General features: G+C 52.6%; 1 protein-coding gene across 1 annotated transcript in view; it reads left to right on the top strand.

The window, feature by feature from the left end:
• The window catches only part of ATP11A (ATPase phospholipid transporting 11A), a 63,762-nt gene that overhangs the window by 889 nt on the left and 41,413 nt on the right, over positions 1–21,460 (top strand). Inside the window, exons 2-10 of the mRNA XM_044913327.1 lie at positions 1,184–1,306; positions 7,813–7,902; positions 8,669–8,749; positions 11,268–11,375; positions 13,275–13,403; positions 15,751–15,854; positions 16,317–16,367; positions 19,355–19,419; positions 20,257–20,338. Coding sequence (XP_044769262.1) covers positions 1,184–1,306; positions 7,813–7,902; positions 8,669–8,749; positions 11,268–11,375; positions 13,275–13,403; positions 15,751–15,854; positions 16,317–16,367; positions 19,355–19,419; positions 20,257–20,338 — 833 coding nt within the window. The remainder of the gene's footprint in view (positions 1–1,183; positions 1,307–7,812; positions 7,903–8,668; positions 8,750–11,267; positions 11,376–13,274; positions 13,404–15,750; positions 15,855–16,316; positions 16,368–19,354; positions 19,420–20,256; positions 20,339–21,460) is intronic.

The raw sequence follows: 21,460 nt of genomic DNA, 5'->3' as shown, positions 1-21,460 counted from the left end.
CTGGGTGGGGGGACAGGACCCTGAGTGAGCTGGGCCGCCGGCCTGGGGGTGGGGACAGGACCCTGAGTGAGCTGGGCCGCCGGCCTGGGGGGGGGGGCGGGACCCTGAGCGGGCGGGGCCGCCGGGGTGGGGGGGGGGGCGGGACCCTGAGCTGGGCCACTGGCCTGGGTGGGGGGACAGGACCCTGAGTGAGCTGGGCCGCCGGCCTGGGTGGGGGGACAGGACCCTGAGTGAGCTGGGCCGCCGGCCTGGGTGGGGGGACAGGACCCTGAGTGAGCTGGGCCGCCGGCCTAGGGGTGGGGGCGGGACCCTGAGCTGGGCCACTGGCCTGGGTGGGGGGACAGGACCCTGAGTGAGCTGGGCCGCCGGCCTGCGTGGGGGGACAGGACCCTGAGTGAGCTGGGCCGCCGGCCTGGGGGTGGGGACAGGACCCTGAGTGAGCTGGGCCGCCGGCCTGGGGGGGGGGGCGGGACCCTGAGCTGGGCCACTGGCCTGGGTGGGGGGACAGGACCCTGAGTGAGCTGGGCCGCCGGCCGGGGGGGGGGGGCGGGACCCTGGGCGGGCCGGGCGGCGGGGGGGGGGGGGGGACAGGACCCTGAGCTGGACTGCTGTGTGAGGCTTTATTTTAGCTTCTGTCTGTAGCTGTGGGGTCTTGGTACCTCCGTGCTGACAGCGTAGGGTTGGATGAGTGTTGTCAAGATTCTTCTGGTCGGAAGATGTTTACCTTGTGCCTCGTGGGCATGACCCTTTGAATAACGTGAGGACGGGTCAGAGCCCAGCCGCCCGTCTTCCCAGGAGAGCCCTTGAGCAGGGAGACGGGAGACAGCTCACAGCTCCGTCCTGCACTCGCAGTCTTACCCTCTCGTTAAAGACCTGCTCGCACGTGTCTGACAGGCTGTCTTCTGTGGTAGGCCTGAGGGTCGTGCTGAGCACTCCGTCTGCAGGAGCCCGCCGTGTACTTCCCCGATGACCAGATTGGAAGGGCTTTTTCGCCGGCTCCCGCAGGGGTGCAGACCGCCCGCCCAGACTGGTGCCTTGGGGAGCATAGGCCGTGGGGGTTGAGTGAGATCGGGGTAGCTCAGGCCTCGGCAGGTGGGGCCCGGCGCAGGTTCCGTGGGTGAGGCCGCGCGTTAGCCAGCACTCGGGGGGGCTGTCCCCACTAACGCCGCTCTGTTTCCCACAGTGTGCTGGAGAAGAGAACTGGGTAGACAGTCGGACCATCTACGTGGGGCACAGGGAGCCCCCCCCAGGTGCTGAGGCCTACATTCTGCAGAGGCACCCCGACAACAGAATCGTCTCCTCCAAGGTGAGCTTCTGTCTGGGACCTTGTTTCCCATGGGCCCTGTGGGGACGGCGGTTACCCGCTCTGCTCCTGGGGCCATCGCCGCGGACGCTGCCCACCCCACTGAGCACTGCTGTTGGCGTCTGCGTGGGGCTGGCCCACTCGTCCGTAGCTTGTCCCCACAGCTGGTGGGACGTGCATCCTGTGTTTAGACCACCGGTCCTTCACGTCTCTTTAACATGCCACGGACACGGGAGGCCTCCTTCTGCCACTGATGTGTTTCCTGCCCGGCCACGTCCCACCCCCGCCAGGGTCTCCTCACCTGTAGAGATGACACTGAATGTCCCTGGTGGCAGGAGGTGCGTGCAGCCCCTTGTCGACAGGAGCACTGGGCACGTGTCCCAGTCTGTCAGGTGGCGTGGTAAGTGCCACAGGAAGGCCGTGATGGGGATGTCCTCACTCAAGTGAAGCGCGTGTTCTCCTTGCCTGGAGCGCGGGAACAGAGGCACACTTCACAGGCTTACTGAGTCACCAGTCAGTGGCTCTCCAGGACGGCTTTGAGCAAAAAACGTAAACGATGGCTTCCCGGATTTTGGAGAACTTTCCCGTTAGACGCACACACCCATGCATCCATGAGGGTGTGCGCGCACATGGCTATGTGTCCCGGGTGGGCACACCTCTGTGGTGGGCCCACTAGATCCCTGTGTGGCCCACGTGTCTGGATATGTGTGGTAGAGCTACCGAATTCCTCAGGAAGCTATCAGAGATTGCCCTAAGTTTAAGAATACTTGAGAACAGGAAAGCTTTGCTCTTCAAGGCTCTTTTTTTAAATGGACCGATTTTATTTAAAACTGTGATGGAAAATAACAGTGATGATGATGATCCTAGCTTCAATTCGCCAGACTCGCCGTGTGGACAAGCAGATTGCTCATCACGGAAATCCCACGCAGTGTGCATGGTACGTGGTCGCCCAGAGGGATGCGTGCAGGGGACGTGGCCGAGCAGGACCTTTCCCGGGGTGTCGGGGTCTTTGCAGCGGTGACCTGTGTAAACTGAGCGGTCTCAGCTGGAGCTCACTGAAGACTGCGTCACCGGTGGGCCCGACACGGGAAAGGAACCTCAGTCACACGTCTTAAAAATCAGCTCCTGTGCCGTTCGAGTGCTTCGAGAGTCAGGGAAGCGCGCTGGACGCCACGGCTGCAGGTGCCGCATGCGCTGAGCAGGGCAGGGCGGGGGCAGGTGACGGGGCTCAAAGCCGCTCACACTGCCCAGTGTCCAGCCAGCAGGACATGTGTCGGGCCCTTTGGCCACCGATGGCTTCCCGCTGCGGTTGGTTTCTCCCTCTAGGGACAAAGCCCCCAGTGCCTTTCGGGTCGATGTGGGAAGTTCTGCACAGGGCTGTGCGGAGGAACCTTCTGGAAGATAAGGCCTCTGGTTGACTGAGGCCGTCCAAGGGCCTTCCTGATGCATTTGGTGGAATATAGCCAGATGCTGAAGGATGCTTTGTTTAGGACAAAAAGCCCCGTCAGTGTTTTAGGGGAGACAACCAAAAGCAGCGATTTCTCAGTCCTGTTCTTGACCCTTCGTGCTCTGACTCAAGTTGTAGAGCCAGTTGATTATCTTCATTTTTTCTTCCAAATACTCCCACAGTGATTCTGAGGTGCCTTGTCGTCTTCCCACTTTTTCTCTCCCTGGGGTGGCACCCATGTCCCCAGCGCCCTACCCGCGCTGGGCCCCCAGCGCTGTCTCCGTTTTTGACGGAGCGGTGGAGGAAGGAGCGTTTGAGACAGACGTGCAGCATCCCGAGGTTTTTCACAGTGGGTCCTTCTCAGGAAAGCTCCTTCAGAGCAGGAAGAACTGAGTCAACATCCTTGTAAGAGGCAGGTCAGGCTGAGGCCACACAGACGGTCGGAGCCTGTGTCCCCGCTCAGAGCGGGAGGGGCCCTGCATCCTCGCTCCTCTTTGTTCCAAGAGGACTCGCCCTTCCTCGGAGAGGCGGGGTTCGTGGCTCAACGCCCATGCACGGGGGATGATGGTGTGTCATTTAAGGAGAAATCACATACAGCACAGTGTCTGCGCTAATCGGAGTCTGTACGGAAGAGGCTCTCAGAAGGCCAAGGACTGCGCACGAGCTCTGTTGGCGGGGTGGACGGCAGCCGTGACGTCTGCCAGCAGCTAGAGCCCATAATTGCTTTCATTTAAAAACAGCCCAGGGTGTACGGCATAAGCAACGTAATTGGTAAAACCTAAGTCCCAGCAGGTGTGGAGAATGTGTGTTGTAATGTATGTACGCTTTCTTGGGAAGAACACATTTATCTTAAAAGAAGGCCACCAGCTAAGACTCGTCCAGGCAGAGAAGCCTCGCTCCGCAAGCTTGATCGTGTTCAGTCGGAGAGCTTTCACACGGGGGTGAAAAAGCCAGCCCGCCATGCTCGACGTGGACCTGTTCCACGGGTGGGCCGATGTTGGCCTCAGTGATTGATGAGGGTTCGGGTTTCTTTCTGGGAGACACCCTGGGCAGGTGTCTGGGATGAAGGACAAACGAGAGCCCACTCCCCAGCGCATCCCCTTCCCTTTGCCTCTGACCGCGTGCACCCAGCGGCTGCTCGAGCTCACGGGCAAGCAGATCCCAGCTTCAGGAGAAGGACCGGCCACGGCTCCATCAGTTTCACGAGATTGTCCTTGGGGCACAGGATGCGTGTGGCTGCCAGCTCTGACCTCAGGACACTACGGTTACACGCGGGGCTCAGGCTATGCTGTCTGTCCGTACCTTCGAGAAAGCTGCGTCACCTGTGATCGTTGGCAGGCTAAGATTACCTTTTCCAACGAGGTGTGGATGGGCGGCATTCCTGCGGACTTCGAGTGAAGCGCGGCCCAATGGAGAAGAACCAGCCTCAGAACAAAGCCCGTGGATCGACCTTCAGCTGCGCATCTGCCGCTGAGCCCGCACCTTCCCCGTGGCACCCGTGGTACCTGCAGCACCCGCACTACTTCTCACTGGCCCGTCACGATGTGCACTCATTTTTCTGACATCGGGGATCCAGAATGGGGCGTAATTTTCTATTTTTACATCCCGGTCTCCCAGTCGTACACGAATGAGGAAGCCCAACTCCGGGTACGCGGACACGTCCTAGGGGCGATCGGGGCTCTGTGCACGGCTGGGTGCCGGGCCCGTGCTCAGGTCCCGCAGAGCCGAGGCCGCTTCCCCCATGTTCTCGTCCGACCTCCCAGCGCTTGGCAGCGAACAGTGCCCAGGGCTTATCTCTGGTTTCCTTCCACCACATTTCTGGGGTAGACCAGGTGGGCCACATTCTTCTTTGTCCTGATCCACGCTCCCAGCGACTCACAGAACCACGGTGACCACCGCAGAACCGAGCCGGGTGCTGGTCAGGTGTCCTGCTCGCAGACCCTCCTGTGTGAAGTGTTGGCAGTGTGAGCGAAAAGCGAGGAATAGCAGCTGTCCCGTGCTGTTCCACATCGGGGTGAAGGGAGGTGCTCCGGCCGCCTCCCTTCACCCCAGGCACGTGGCTGAGCCCGGGGACCCCAGGACTACGTGCCGCCTGCTGCCGGGACGGCCGCGGGAGCCAGGGCCTGATACCACGCCAGGGTCCGCGGAGCGCGTGACATCGTGGCCCCGTGTCCGCTCAGACACTCAGCTCCCCAGACGTAAGGAGGACAAAGCGTGTGCGGTGGCCCCTCCGTCCTCCGCTTGCCGGCTCTCGTGTGTCACCCAGTGCCCGTTTACCGTATTCCGCCCGCGTGGTGCTCATCTTCCCGCGCACCCGCTCGCATTCAGATTAGCTCACTGGTTTTCACTTTTCTTGTCATACGCCATCCGGAATCAGTGACCCTCTTTTTGACCACGCTAATAATCAGCAGTAATGATTCATTATGGTGATTTATTCTGTGAAATAAGGGGATTACAAGATGTAACGTTTAAGCTGCCGTGTGGCTTCTCCACGCCTGATTAGCGGGAAGCAATCATTTAAGTGGCTTTCAGTTCCAAATCTGAGCCAGCCCCGGGCACACTAGATTTGGGATGCTGAAAGGGGTCCAGAAACGGCACACTCAAATAGGACAAGACCAGACGTTCACGTGATGTTCTAGGGTTTTTCCATTCGGAAGCAGGTGACATTCTGTTTTATCTCATTACACGTATAAGACGAAAGCTTTCTAACGTGGAAACGTTCAAGAATGTGTAAGAGGTCAGAGGGTGGTGTGATGAGGCTCTCACGCCCTTGTCACCCCAGCGGCTCCCCCCGGGTCCCACGGTCCTCCACCAGTGTTGTGAAGCAGATCCTGAACAGCACTGGGTTTTCATCTGTAGACACTTCGGGAGACAGAAGATGGGGTTTTAACCAACTGAGCCACCCAGGCGCCCCAGGAAGATGGGGTTTTAAGTGGGAGCTTTTTCCATTAATGTGATTTTGGTACTGAGTAACATATTATAGGTCCTTGGGGACATTTTTGATTCACAGATAGTGAGTATGGGTGTGGGTGCTGGGCAGTAGGTCAGTTTCACGGGGTGGGGCCTTAAAAACAGTTCCATCTTGGAATCAGGAAATCTGTGAAGGATCACGGATCATTCCAGGCTGGTCACAGAAACACGAAAATGAGGCATAAATGCTGTGACTGCCTAATAACTTACGTTCCTTTTAAAAGTTGATGGAAAGTGACTTTTTCATTATGGCCCATTTAAAAGAAAAAAACTTATTTATCTTTCTTAAAAATGTGAAAAGTTTCCTTGTGTTTGTACTGTTTGTCGAGCTATAGAATTTTAATGTCCCGTTATGTTTTCAGCACCAGTTTAAGCCAGAACTTTGAACCCAGCTGCACTCCTTCAGGGCTCATGCTAGCGTGCTTACTTTATACAGGAAAAACTAGAACACGGTCCTGAAATAATTTGCTAAAATTTACTTGATTTTTAAGTGTCAAGACCATGTTGGATACGGGGTCTGACTCCACAAAGGCCGTGTGTTTTGCGGTGGAACAAAGAGTAAATATTTTCTGAATTCCATAGAGTGGCCAAATTATCCCGAGGTAGGGTAGCAAATTAAGAATTCAAAACATGGCTTTTTTGGTTTTGTTTTTTGGGGGGGTTTGGGGGGGACACATTGTCTATATTTTGGGAGAATTGGCTGTCGGGGTTGGTTTCTGTTTTTGTTTTTCTGTAATGGAGAAACGGAGGTGAAGAAGATCTAGCTCTGTGTTCTCTACCCTCTCTTAGTGTCTGTGGCTACATTTCTGATCAGGAGACCTTCTGTTTGGTTCTCAGTCTGTTTGCACTCAGATGGAGAAAGCCTTGTGCGTGCTTGACGGAATCCAGCACCATTGCTGATGAAGAGTTTCAGCAAACTAGGAATGCAGGAGAATTTCAACTTGATAAAGAGCATCTGTAATAGACCCATAGCTAATACTATCCCTGATGGTGAAAACTGAGATGCTTTCACCCCAGGACCGAGAACGATGCCGATTTCCCTCTTGCCACCCCATTCAACGGCTTTACTGGATGTCGTGGCTAATACAGTGAGGAAGGGAAGGGGTGCAGGATAGGCAGACTGGGCAGGAAGAAACAAGGCAAGTGGCATGAAGGTCTGTGGGAAAAATCCCAAAGAAAACTCCCAACAGAATCTGTTGGGACTTACGAACCATAAGACCAAGGCCAGCAGCAAACAGTTGAATTCAGAACTTAAAATTTTCTGGCCTTCAAAAGACACTGTTAAGCCACTGACTGAGGAAATGTTTGCCAAACATATGGCCTGTAGATGCCAGGTGTCTGGTGGTACGCGGAAGGGGAAAGGTGCTGGGGGGTCGGACGCAGTGGGGACGGGCAGTACACGGAGGGGAAGGGTGCTGGGGGGCTGGACGCGGTGGGGCCGGGCAGTACGCAGAGAGCTAACAGACAAACACCAACACAGTGTTTACTGGGGGTAATGACATCCGGGACATTGTTGTTCTCAATGCAGAAGGTAAGGAAACTGGTCTCCTGAGGCAAAGATGGGAAGTCTGGAGGGTAGGTGGTGGCCAGGACTCCCCTGTCCGCCCTCCACTCCCTGCACGCGAGGAGGTGTGCGTGGGGCCGTCTCCGCCCTGGGACACGGCGGCCTCGCGACGCTGACTTGGAGTGTCGCTTTCTGTGACCAGCCAGTGACGCTGTCACAGACAGAAGAGAAGGAAGTATTCAGGGAGGAATGCCGATCGTTAGCACGTACGTGTTAACGATCAGAGGTTTACGCTTTATGAAACATATTTTAATGGTGAAACTAGCGTTAGGCTGCTTTTCAGGACATGGGATTACCTGGGGTTGGGTAACTCGTGCTCTTTTGGAATACCTGTTCTATGTTAGCTGTTCATTTTTGTGGTCAGCAAATGGATAAAATACCTACAGAACACCCTAAACATTGACTTGTGAGTTCTGTATCTAAAACTAAACATTTTGTGCTTTGAAATCCAGTGCGGTCCTCATGTAGTAGACACTAAAAAAGTAAAATGTGATTAAAATGACACGTTTTTGTTTTTCTTTTATACAGTACACATTTTGGAACTTCATACCCAAGAACTTATTTGAACAATTCAGAAGAATAGCCAACTTTTATTTTCTTATCATATTTCTGGTACAGGTAAGACCAGCTGTCTTTTTTTTAATCACCTCAAGTGTAAAGTCTAATAAGCAACGCTTTATTCTCAGGAGATTAACTATGGTTTGCTAACGAGAAAGAGGAGGGACCTGGAGCCCTTCATGTCTCCTTCATGGACAACTGTGTTGGTTCAGAGAGGCATCTAAGCTGAAACAGACATGTGAACAGTCTGCCTTGGGGTTGGGTCTGGCCACCTTCCAGTCCTCGAGGCAAAATCAGGAGCCCCCTGATCTTTAGGGGAAACTGAGCAGCCACGCTAAGCGTTGTTGGGTGGATCCTCCTCCTAAGTGCACGTGGGGAGAGCGAGAAGAGAGAAAACCACAGTGGGGTCTGAACGAGGGAGCAGGGATCTGATGTGTTTTAAGACTAGCAATCTCATTTTTCTCAATCATGCAAAATACAGCAGAAGGACTTTTAGAATGTCCCCAACATTAAGTTATTCAAATAATGTAATTGAAGTGTGGGACCAAAAGCAGAGCAGTGAATTAAAATAAAATGCACGCCACAGTCAGACTTCCGTCTTTGCCGCTGTTAGCGTGGTTTCCTTAAGCAGGTCCCTGAACTAGAGCAAATCACCCTCACTTTCGTGGTAAATAGAGTGACTTACCCCTACTCTGACTTATCTCTAGTGAGGGGATAAAGTGAGTTTAAAATAAGCGAAAGCAGATGTTTCTGTTGGTGTCGTAGGCCAGCCAGTCTAAGTCGCTAGGACGTGCTTTGAGGCTCTGTAATTCTGCTTTAATTGCAGTTGATCATCGACACCCCCACGAGCCCCGTAACCAGTGGGCTTCCGCTGTTCTTTGTCATCACCGTCACGGCTATCAAACAGGTAAGACGTCTGCAGAGAAAGGGAGGGCAGCGCCATCTCATTATATAATGTTGCCTTCTATCCAAAGCAAGATGATCTGGTTTGTTTTAGCTAGTTCACAGGAAATTTAGCTAAGTTCTAGAAATTCATTTTGGTAATTGTCTTAGATTGACACTTGAGCTAAAATAAGAGAGATTAGGAAACGTAGCAGCTAGGGTGGCATCCTGTGAGTCTGAGGAGGAAACCAAGAGATGGAATCGATTTTTAGAAGAGTTTCTTAGCCTGTCCACACTCTGAACTGTCTGAACCGCAAGGACCCGCTGTGCCCAGAGCCCGGGCTGTGGTTTCTTAAGCGAGCTTGTGCACTCCTAACTCAGGGCGTGCCTCGGGCTCTTCTCCCCGTTCCCGGTCGCTGACAGGGAGAAGAACATGTCTCGGTTATGTCCAGTGTTCATCTGGCCATCTCTGTGCTGTAGCCATCAGCTCTGTCTGGATCCAGAAAATTCCCATCCCCTCGGAAGGAGGCCCTGTACCCGCGAGCAGGCCCTGGCGTCCCCGCCCCAGCCCCTGCCAGCCGCCGGTCCGCCTTCTGTCTTCCGCCGTGTGGGTGCGGAGCAGCTCTCTGTGCTTGTGGTGTGCACTTCCTTGGTGACTAACGATATTGAGCATCTTTTCCCGTGCTTATTGGCCGTTTGTGTGTATTTCTTCAGAAACATGTCATCAAGTCCTTCATCCATCTTAAAATTGGGTTTTTTGTCTTTTGATTGATGAGTTGCAAGAACTCATTATATGTTCCAGAAACAAGTCCCTTATCTGCTGCAGGCTGTTGAACCTAATGATGTTTGCATTTCAGGGTTGATAGGTCGACTTTTCATTTGGGAGATCTGGATAATTTGTAAAATGGCAGCTTCTAGTGACATTATTGATGGTCCAATTCTTGCTGACAAAGCCATGCTTTTCTGATGTTTGTCTTTAAATAAAAATAAAGAAAACGAAACATGTATTTTACGTGAGAACAGCCACTGGATGACAGTGGTATGTCAGTACCGCAGAGTGATTTTCTCTAGATTGAGGAAAAAACGTAGAACGGAATCAGGTTACCTTCTAGTTGTGTGTAAAGAGCACCTCCGGGCCGCGTTCTGCCAGCCCTGCTCATCTTCAGTACGAGAATGTCTGCAGAAGTATTTTTTTTAATATAGAACGGTGAAGAGCATTTAAGGATGTGTCTTCATTTCAATTTGGGTTTTATATCTCACTCATCAGTAATCTGGAAATAGAGATTTGAACAAAAATGATTTTACTTCATACCATTAGATTGTCTTTTAAATGTAAAAGCCTGAAGAGCAACCAAGGATGATAATGTGGTCAAGCGCATGCACCTGCTGCTGATGGGAGCATGGTGGCACCATCTTGGAAAACCATTCGGCAGTAACTGATGGAGTGGAGGCCGTGAATGCAGTTAGTGTGTATTATATGCATCTCAGAATAGACCACAGAGGCCCGGCGATGCGTCCTGGGATGTTCATTGCCCGCCTCTTTGGGGAAGAAAAACTAGGGACAGGTTGTTCTTCAGTGAGGCAATGGGCAGCACATTTGTTGTGGAGGGGGGGGATTGCGGGGGAAGGTGCAGTGATTGAAATGAGTGAGCCCCTGGCTTCCCACCGCTCCACCTGCCCCCTATCTCTCTCCTCCTCACCTTCCCCGACCTCAGGACACCTCCACACTCTGGCTCCTACCCTGGACAACTCAGATGCCCTCAGCCCTCCCCTCCTCAGCCCTGTTCCCTGGTGACCCCAGCCAACACATACAGGGGATCCGATTCCCTTCCTTGCAGCTCAGGAAGCCCCTTTGGGGAGCCTGGCATCTGCTAACCCCAGATGTGCCTCGTCCCCCCTGGGCGCCAAACGCATCTGACCCCCTCTGTTCAAATCTCCAGCGACTTCAGTGAGTTGGGCACAGCCTCCCAGGCTGCCCACCCTGCCTGGCTTTCTGCATGCCCCACACTGTCTTCAACCTTCCAGGCCAGCCTGGCCCTGGCCCCTGTCCCCACCCACGTCCGATCCTGCCCCCTCATGCCGTTTACCGTGGTGTCACCTACTCCTTTCCGGGCAAGCGCTGAGCATCCGCTGGGGGGCCAGCTCAGACCCTTCTCCTCTGAGCCCCCCCACACACATTTGCACACATGTGCTGTGGGGCCTGTGACACACTCACTGGGTCAGGGAACCAGGTGAGGCTCACGCCTGGGCCTGCAGGAAGGAGAACGGGAGACCCCCCCACCCTGGTCCTCCTGCCTGAGTGAGGCCTCGGCCAGGGCGCTGACAGTGAGCAGCTAGGCGTGGCCATCCCAGTGGTCGAGCACAGACAGTAGACATGTGTCCCACAGGAGAATGTCCAGAAGCCTCTGAAGGTGCCAGGGGCCGTGAAGAAGTGGGTACCCATGGTCACGGCCCATCCAGCCGGGTCCAGAGCGGCTGGCTCAGGGCTGAGGGCTCTCAGCGGACTTCGGCTCCACCACATGGGCATCTTCTCTCCCCTTTAGGGCTATGAGGACTGGCTTCGCCATAAGGCAGACAACGCCATGAACCAGTGCCCTGTGCATTTCATCCAGCACGGCAAGCTGGTGCGGAAGCAGAGCCGAAAGCTGAGGGTAAGCAACACTGGCGCATTTCTTCAGCCAAAACCGGGAACAGTTAAAAGCCAAAAAGCAGCAATGAGCAGGGTTTTAATTTAGCCAAACCTGTGCCTGGAATTGCTTCTTTACTGGGTACAGTCCCGACCACATCCCCAAACCCTTCTCGCTAAAGCTAAGCACCTACCACTGTTTCCTTAACTTTAATTTTACTCATTTTAAGTTGTAATAAGCTTTCTTTTTTAGAGCAGTTTAATTCCGCAGACCCCATCAGGGTTGCCTGAACTTTAGGAGATTGTTCCAGCCAGTCAGGACAGAGGAAGCTCTAGGACGCTGTTGGAAAACTTGTCCTAGAACGGAAACTCTGAGATGAGGAACGGAAAGCTCACTGAAGGTTGTGTTTTCATTCCCGGTTGCAGTGAGCTGTGAGTGTAACTGATGCATCGGTATCTGCTTAAACGTTTGATTATGTCACTCATATGGCTGGTTTTCACACCTGCACTAGCCAGTGGGAAGCATCTGCGTGTGCAGCAGCTGGCGGTGTGGACGCCAAGGCTTGTCCCTGGGGAGTGTCAGCTGTGAGCCCAGGGATGGAGCCCGGCTGGGCCCTCCTGCCTCCTCCTCATGCCCGGCTGCGTATCATCTCTGAAGCCCCTGATCCCCGCACCCCGTGCCCATCCCCCACCCCATGCCCATCCCCTCTCCCTACCCGCACTTCCCCTCCCTCTCCACCCCATCCCCCCTACTCCACCCAACCAAAACCCACCTGAAGGCCTGCTCACATGTCACCAGCACATGGCCATCTTTGTGAACCTAGTCCAACATGTATCATACACACTATTGTATGTATTTTTAAGATTTTAAGCAACATTTTCTTTGTTTTTGTTTTTGTTTTTTTAAGTTTTTTTTTAAAGTAATCTCTATGCCTAACATGGGGCTTGAACTCACAACCCTGAGATCAAGGGTCTCATGCTCCACCAACTGAGCCAGCCAGGTGCTCCTGCATCTTCTTTATTTTATAAGTTTTCCTGACCAGGTGTTTTAGGACTTCTGACTGAGCTCCCCTCACTTTACCTGGACTGGTGATGATTTCTTGGCCGTCACGGGCTCTGGAACGGAATGCTGGTGGGGCCCTGTGCACATATTAACAGACTAATTCAGACCCTAAGCCCTTCACGTACTTCCCCTTAATGACCATATTTCCTTGGCAAAGCCTTCTATACTTTTAATAAACAGACCTAAATAGCATCAACCAGCAGAAAATTGCATTTTTAATGCCTTGATCTCCTATGGGAAATGTCTGTTCTGTAGCCGGCCAGTTGGAGCCGAGAGGGCTCTGCACGGACAGTGTGAGACAGGGCCAGGCCGGCGGAGGTGCCCAAGGCCATTCGAGAAGAGTCTCCAGTGGTCCGTCGCTAAGATCACGTTATCTCAAGACTGTCACAGCGTAAATGGAATCACATAGGCTGCATTTGGGGACTGGTCCTCCATTCAGCCCGTTCCTCTGAGTCCCATCCCCTCCTGTGCATCAGGAACCCCTCCCCCCACCCACCCATCACAGCTGTTCACTCCCACCAGTTGAATTTTCTAGATCGACACCTTCCTGCAGGAATAATTCCCACTCAGACTCATTAACAAACACTTGAACTTGTCCGGCTTGGGCTCAGTCAAGGATAATCGGGTTATGGGAGTTTGTCTTTGTTTTCGCTGCAGAATATTCCATCGTAATACGCTTTGATGCTTCGTGGGTCTAAAGTTGGTCCATCGAGACCCTCACATGGTCTTTCCACAGGTTGGGCAGAATCCCGGCACACAGTCCTTCCCTAGAGTGCCTTCCCATCCATACCTCTGCCTGCAGACACCAAGGCCCCTGCACCACAGGGGCTGCCACACCGAGGCTGTCTGTCTGTCCTGCAGGTCGGGGACATCGTCATGGTCAAGGAGGACGAGACCTTCCCCTGTGACTTGATCTTCCTCTCCAGCAGCCGCGGGGATGGGACCTGCCACGTGACCACCGCCAGCTTAGATGGAGAATCCAGTCACAAAGTACCGTGCCTTTCATTTGGGGCCACGCGCGGGGCACCGTGGTTGCAAACCCAGTGTTCCCGGGGGTTACGGAGAAACCGGGGGAGCTGGGCCGGCCACACGGCTCCTCACTTTGATTCTCCCCACGTCCCACCGTTGCCTGTTCCCCCTCAGGGTCCATAGCCACCAACCACTCGGGTTAACAGAAGTGACTTCATGTTAGTTCTTAGCTGTGTCACTGAGTGGAGGGACCAGGATGCAAGGAGTAGATTGTGGGAATTTGGAAAATTTTCATTTTACTGGTCAAAATTAGTGTCTTCACTGGATGGAATTATGTGAAAAGTCACATGGGAGTCTAGATTTTTGAGGACTATCACTTTAATGAGTGTCCTCTCGTTCAAATATCTTTTTTTTTTTTTAAAGATTTTATTTATTTATTCATGAGAGACAGAGAGAGAGAGAGGCAGAGGGAGAAGCAGGCTCCCAAGGAGCAGAGAGCCCGATGCGGGACTCGATCCCAGGACGCTGGGATCATGACCTGAGCCGAAGGCAGACGCTTAACCATTTGAGCCACCCAGGCGCCCTCATTCAAATATCTTAATAAGGATTTTCTGAACTTAGAATTAAGTTCTTATACTCAGTATGGAATTCTGTACTGCCAGTTGGTGCTACGAAACTTTAACAATCGCAAAAGAATAGAACATACCACTATTTAAAGATTTCATTATTTTTAAAACAATGGGAGCTTCCGAGGAGTTTAAGAAATTAGTGAGCGTGGCTCAGTGGACCCAACCATGTCTGAGGCATTGGTCAATGGCAATTAATGGTGGGATTTCTATGGTGGGAAAGAGATATTTTCTTTCTTTTATGGATAATTCATATCATTGTATAAACCCTGTGGGACTTTTGGGGCACCTTTCCTATGTAGGCGTCCCGAGAGGGCTAATATTCTGGCACAATCGATGGTGTTTGTGGGGGGTGGAAGCCCCCGGGAGAGCCAGGTGACTGTGGTGTCAGGTGTCTGAGTGTGGGGATCACGTTCCCATGTCCCTGACACCCGGTGAGCCACGTGGACCCCGGCTGTTGGCACCGGGTGGCCCCTCGTGCCCGTCCCGCGGGAGGGATGCCCCAGCATGGCTAGCACCTCTCGTGCAGTTGTGCTCAGCGTCCTGTGTGCTCTCTGACGTCACATCTGCACATCTGACCAGGGCTGGGCGCTGGAGTTACTGAGCTCCTCCCGTAAAAGACACCAGGGCTCCTGCACTGGTCACGGTCACGGCCCGTGTGACCTTGGGCAGGCATTTTTTTTTTTTTTTAAGATTTTATTTATTTGACAGAGACACAGCGAGAGAGGGAACACAAGCAGGGGGGGTAGGAGAGGGAGAAGCAGACTCCCTGCTGAGTGGGGAGCCCGATGCGGGGCTCGATCCCAGGACCCTGGGATCATGACCTGAGCCGAAGGCAGACGCTTAACGACTGAGCCACCCAGGCGCCCCTGGGCAGGCATTTTTAACCTTTGCAGTTTTCACGTCCTTAAATGGGGACAGACCTGTCTTGCAGGGGCTCTTGTAGGATGTACTTAGAAAATTTCCTGATGTCCCACGTGTGCAGTAGGGGCCCCAGCGTGTTCTAAAAGCCACTGCTGCTGTGCCTTACGTCCCGCCTGTTTTGACCTGTGGCGCCCTTTCCCGCCCAGCACCTGACTGCCGGGAAGATGAGCGGACATTCAGAGACGCGCTATCTCCACAGGCCCTCGCGCTCGGGCTCCCAGCCCACCTGTTCCCGTTGGTGATGCTGTCCGGGCCGGTGCATCCACACTGCCTGGGTCATGTTAGAAATGCCGTTCTCGGGCCCCCCAGACCCACTGCATCGGAAGCCGGGGGCGGCTGGGCAGTCGGTGTCCCGCGAGCCCGCCAGGGTCTGAGGCGCGCTCAGGTTTGCGGGGCCGTCGGTGGATGCCGAGTGCGGGGCCGTGCGGGGAGCACGCCAGGCCCGAGCAGTTCGCGATGCTGGGGACGGCCCTGTGCACACGTAGGCAGCATGTGAGGAAGAGGAACACTGACCCCTAGACTTGTTTCCTGACGGGTAGCCGTCACAGGGACAGATGCAGGTGTCCCGTTTTGAAGAAGCTCTCCCAGGGCTTGAGGGCAGTGGGTGAGCGGGCCGGTGGAGCCTTGTGCTTCTGTCACTTGTTCACATCCCCACACCCTAGTCTGCGTTTCCTGGTACGTGACTTCCGTGTTCATAGTTCTCTCTGACACGGCACCGAGGCTCCGGACTCGGGCTTAGTTACAGGCACGGCAGGCGCCGGCTGTCAGCTGCGCGTCCCTTGTTGGGTTGTGAATTCACCGTTCTTGTCGATCCGCAGACCCACTATGCCGTTCAGGACACGAAGGGGTTTCATACTGAAGAAGATATAGACGGCTTGCACGCCACGATTGAGTGTGAGCAGCCCCAGCCCGACCTGTACAAGTAAGTCTGGGCGGCGTTCCTGTCGCCGCCGCTCCCCCTGCCCCAGCTGCTGTCTGCTCTCCACCCCGCCCGTCTGGAAAGCATGTACGTCGCTGCTTAAAAATTGAGACCGAGCCAGAAATAAAACAGTTCACTTAATATTCTCATAGTTCAGCAACATTAAAATGTGTAGCTATTTGTGCAAATATTTGGACTGGCTTAACGGAACTAAGTTTATTGAAGAAAAAGTGATTTTCTGTAATTTGAGGAACCAATTTTAAGGAAAATCCTTGGAGTCATGGGCGAATGAGGACAGAAAGTAAAAGAAGAAACGGGGAGGAAGCCAATGAGCTTTTGAGCAGGAACGCAGCCCTGGAGCGGAGCGGGCTCCCGCCCTGGAAGCTGGAGACGGGTGCGGACGGCACGTGGCCGGCCCCCCTCCCGCCCCAGCTGCGTGGCACTGATCTGACTTCTCGTTGCCAGGTTCGTCGGCCGCATCAACGTCTACAACGATCAGAACGACCCCGTGGTGAGGTGAGACAGCGGCACTCTTGTCATCCGTGCTGTCAGATTACAGGGAATTCTGTTTCCGATCAGAGGCTTTCCTTGTTGCTGCTCCGTTGGGTTTGGGAAGTAGAGTTCTGCTTTAGCAAAGGTCCAGGTCCTGCTGTCTTCTTTGGTTTCTCTTATGAGCATAGCTGTTGGTGCCAACAAGCTGATGGCGCTCATCGGAAGCAGTGTTAGGAGCCCATCTGACAGTGAGCCGCTGCCCCGAGAAGTGCCCTTCAGCCTTTATGGATGAGGTTCTGCCACGAAGCTGGGCCGTTTCTGACTTGAGGCCATCTTACTGGAATGTATCGTCTCCTCGAGATCATCCCTGGGACACTGTTTTCGTTCTAGATTCTGTCTAGATTTAAGGGGATGTGTCTCATCTAGGGACCGTGTAGGTGGCAGGTGGGTGTGCTCTCCTGCTTCATCATAGCGGTCTGGGATCCATCACACCCACAGGTTGTGACAGGGACCCGCACCCACGAGGTGGCAGCGCCCCAGAGCCAGCCAGTGCTGGACGCGTGTGGTCCGCTCTCATCCGTCACCGGTTCGCCACGTCCCCAGGGCGTGCGTCGTCTGGACATAGTGTCCGGGTCTGGTGGGTCTTTGCTGTCGAGGTGATCGAGACGGACAGGGTAGGAAGTTGACTTGGAGTAGGATTTGGAGCTGACGTTTTCTGTAACCCCTGCCTCTCCTGTGTTGGAGAAATCATTTTTCTTTCCACTTAAGCGGTGGAAAGTCCTGGTGTTACCTTGTGTGTCAAGGAAAACGGTTGCCTAGAAGTAGAAATAATCTCAATAGGAAATAGATGGTAATAAATGTAAGACCCTAGGGCCCCTCTTGAAATTGTGTGTTTCATGGAAATGGTTTGTGCGCTTCATGGATCATGACCAAGCTCCATCAGCATGTTCACGGTGCTTCTGAGAGGTCGTGGAGGCACGGCTGTGGTCTTCCCGAAACAGATGCTAGTCTACAGGATGTTCCTAGTTTCTGTGCAGAAACAACCTGCATTTCTGTGTCTTGTGAGAAGTACTGCTGGAAGATGAAGTAGATTTGGATTTACTCAGAGTGCCGCTGGGACGAAGCAGAAGAAATAAACGCTGTCGGCTTTTCCTGCTTCACGTTCAGACAAAGTTTAATGCTGAGTAGCTTGGGAAGGTCATAACTAATATATTTCACATGTTGATACTAATTCTTTTTTGCTCTTTAAGTACTCACACTATTCAGCAGGCTTTTAATATTTGGGTATTACAGGTATTCATAAATTTGTGATGTGAACGGTGATGAATTATATATCGCAGTCTTCATCCGTTCACAGTGGTACTTCTTTGTCCTCCTGTCCAAACTAGAAGCAAAGTACTTTTTATTTTTTTTAATTTTATTTATTTATTTATTTTTTAAAGATTTTATTTATTTATTTGACAGAGAGAGAAATAGCGAGAGCAGGAACACAAGCAGGGGGAGTAGGAGAGGGAGAAGCAGGCTTCTTGCCAAGCAGGGAGCCCGATGTGGGACTCGATCCCAGGACCCTGGGATCATGACCTGAGCCGAAGGCAGACGCTTAACGACTGAGCCACCTGGGTGCCCCGCAAAGTACTTTTTAAAATAAATTATTTTTTGACCTCCCAAAGACACTTTTATTTATTTATTTATTTATTTATTTATTTATTTATTTATTTATTTTAAAGATTTTATTTATTTATTTGAGAGAGAGAATGAGAGAGAGAGCATGATAGGGGGGAGGGTCAGAGGGAGAAGGAGACTCCCTGCCGAGCAGGGAGCCCAATGCGGGACTCAATCCCGGGACTCCGGGACCATGACCTGAGCCGAAGGCAGTCGCCCAACCAACTGAGCCACCCAGGCGCCCTCAAAGACACTTTTAAAAAGGGCCATTTGTTTTCATAAGCATGTTCAATGGGCATTGTAAGCTTGCAGAGGCTGCAGTCCCTGTGAGAGGACCGACAGTGAGTGGGCAGCCCCAGAGCGTCTGTGGCACTTAGGGAGGGCCGAGACCGTGGAGCTGCCCTGGGCAGATGCGCCGGATCAGGTGTCCCCTGGGGCAGCAGCCTCCCGCCCTCATCCTCAGCCGGATCTGGCCCCGAGCTGCGACAGCTGACTAGACGGAGCACGCCTAAGTCTGTGGCGTTCAGTAGGCTCTGCACTTACTGTGGTGATGGGACATTTCGTGCACTGAAAAGTCAAGCGCACGGGGTCCCTTCACCTGCAAACGGAATCCGTAGAATGCTGGTAGCAGCAACATTGCAGAGTTGCATTCTGCTTCTTACTCTCTTCTACTCTTGGGAAATGAGAAGCAATGAGGAATCCACCAACAGGGGAGTCCCAAGAACACGAACCCCGAAAGGCAGAGACGTGGTCTGTTGCTCACTGTTGAGTCTTGAATGCTTAGGGCCTGCTTGTTCTTCATGAGTGATCTTAAACTTCCTTGGTTGTTGCTTCCCCGAAGTAGCAGGTGCAAGGGAGCTTCCAGATTTAGAGGCCACCTGCATGCAGAGGGTCCTTGTGCATTTGACTGCCGTGTGGATGAATGCACACGGTGTTCCCATGTTTGAAAGTAAGACCGGATCTCGCAAGACTCGTGGAGTCTCCCTGAGGATGTGCTGGGAACAGCTGAATCCTCTTGAGTCACAGACACCACCTTCTCAGAAATTCGGGGCCCTTCAGTTGGTCTGGGTGGGCTGGGAGCCCGCATTCCTGACAAGGCCCCGCCAGAGAGCGGGCACCTCGAAGAGCCACCCGCTGGGTCCTTCCGCACAGCAGGTCTTACCTCCCAGGGCAGAGGCCACACTCTCACACGGAGCCAGGCTAACTTTCGTAATCCAAATATAAGCTACTCCATGTTTAAATGATCGCTTCTTGAAACCAAGTCTGTTAGGCACAGGCCTTGGTTTCCCACCCTCGAGTACCTGCTTCTGTCGCCCCCTTGCCCTACTCTGCTCCTCCTATCTTTGCAGGCCCCTGGGGTCGGAGAACTTGCTTCTCAGAGGAGCCACACTGAAGAACACCGAGAAGATCTTTGGTCAGTGTCTCAGTGAATCATTACTAACAGCTTCTAAAATTTTTTTTTTTTAAGATTTTTTTATTTATTTATTTGAGAGAGAGAATGAGAGAGAGAGAGAGAGAGGGTCAGAGGGAGAAGCAGACTCCCTGCCGAGCAGGGAGCCCGATGCGGGACTCGATCCAGGGACTCCAGGATCATGACCCGAGCCGAAGGCAGTCGCCCAACCAACTGAGCCACCCAGGCGCCCTAACAGCTTCTAAAATTAAGGGTGCATTGAGCAGTTAAAGTCCGTCGTGCTGCCGTGAACGCGTCTCGCCATGCTCTGAGCTGGGCCCTGTGGCAGGGGTCATCAGCCTAAGAAAACCCGTCCTGGCGGATCACCACCACCCACGAGGCAGTGGTGTCTGAGGGTTGCTTGCGTATTGAGTGTCTGCGGTTTCTGATTCAGAAACATAAATTTATGTCCATGAGAGAACTCACACAACACAGTTCCGCAGGAGATTTCTTTTAAAGGCTGCATTTCTCTGGTAGTATCTCCCGTCTCTGTGGGTTATTTTTGTCTTTTAATTGAGACAACTTAAAAGTATGCATGTGTGCCCTGTTTCAGAAAACCCAATATAGTAAAATCTAATCTTCAAGAAAAAGAGATTAATCTCCATGCAGGAAAAAAAAAAGTATTTCTTTAGTCTGAAGAATCCTGTTGTGGGACTCTTTTTATGAACAGCTAGTTTGCCTAATGAAATTTAAAGTATGATTTGTCCACAATTCAGTTTTACTGTTGCTGTGTGTGACTTCGTATGTGAAGGCGAGATCTGCCTGTGTGATTGTTCTAACATTGACTTTTCTGCTTTACAGGTGTTGCTATTTACACAGGCATGGAAACCAAGATGGCATTAAATTATCAGTCGAAATCCCAGAAACGATCTGCTGTAGAAAAGTGAGTCTCGGGACCCCTTTGAAGTGCGTAAAGCTCCATAACCTAAAACCATCATGAGCCCCTATAGACGTGAAAGCATTTTCCTTCTGGCTCCATTAGTAATTCCGTCGTGGTCTCTAGGGAGCTGGTCACACTGGGTGTTAGATAGACAGTCTTGTTCTGCGGGGACACAAGTGACCACACACCTTCGGCCCACGTCTGCAGGCTCCCTCGTGTGGACGGCTAAAGTCCTGACAACTCCTCTCGCCGATTCATGAAAACGTCAAAATTGGGCCACTTTTAGCTTTGGGTTGTTTCCTGAGGAAAGCATGAACAGAGAAAACAGTGTTCTTTTCACAAAACGGTAAAATCTGTACTATGATAAACCAAGTATAGAGTTGAATTTGTGAGAAAACGTGGCCCAGAATTTTGTCTTACTTGCCTTTTGTTCATGTGTATCCCTGACTTGAAGTGGTTATAAGTTACTTAATACAGAGCTATGCGGGACTTGGCTTGGGGATCTTTGGGAAGACTGTGAGGGTCACTTCTGCCTGCTCTCAGGAAGTTGCTCTCAGCGCGATCATGGGTCTCTCTGTCCGTTGACAGCTGTACCAGATGTGAAAATGGAGATTTGGCTCTCAATAAGCAAGAATGATTTGTTTCTAGATGTCTACACTGATGAATAGGTTTCAGAAATAGATACTGGAAAATCAGGCCTTCTTCACAAGATCCGCTAAGACATTGGCCAGGGATTCAGTAATTTTCCAGTTCAGAGGGCATTTCCCTCCCTCCTTCCCTGGTGGTAATCTCTAAATTTGGCACTCCCTGGCTGACACTTCATGGCAGAAGACTTGACTTCTGGATGTCCTAAGTCATTGACTCCCAGACCACGTGGTCAGCAGTGTGGCTGCGTGCACCGCTCTCCCGTTTTTAAAACTTTCCCTGTGGCTCCTAGAAGCACACGCCTGTGGTCATGGGAGGAACTCAGATACATGGAGCTTCTGTTCTCGTTCTTACTGTGCCAGCAGATGGTGGGGGGCTCCTTTAAAACACGTTGCTCTGTGTCTTCACGGTACGTTTGTCTTGACGGGTGAGAAAGGTTCTTCAGCAAGCAATCACTAAGTATCGTTTCTGTCTTGTGTT

This window comes from Neomonachus schauinslandi, chromosome 3 (assembly GCF_002201575.2).
Source record: "Neomonachus schauinslandi chromosome 3, ASM220157v2, whole genome shotgun sequence".
Lineage (NCBI taxonomy): Eukaryota > Metazoa > Chordata > Mammalia > Carnivora > Phocidae > Neomonachus > Neomonachus schauinslandi.
The sequence above is the reverse complement of the archived record's forward strand: the minus strand, read 5'-3'. Positions and strand labels throughout refer to the sequence as shown.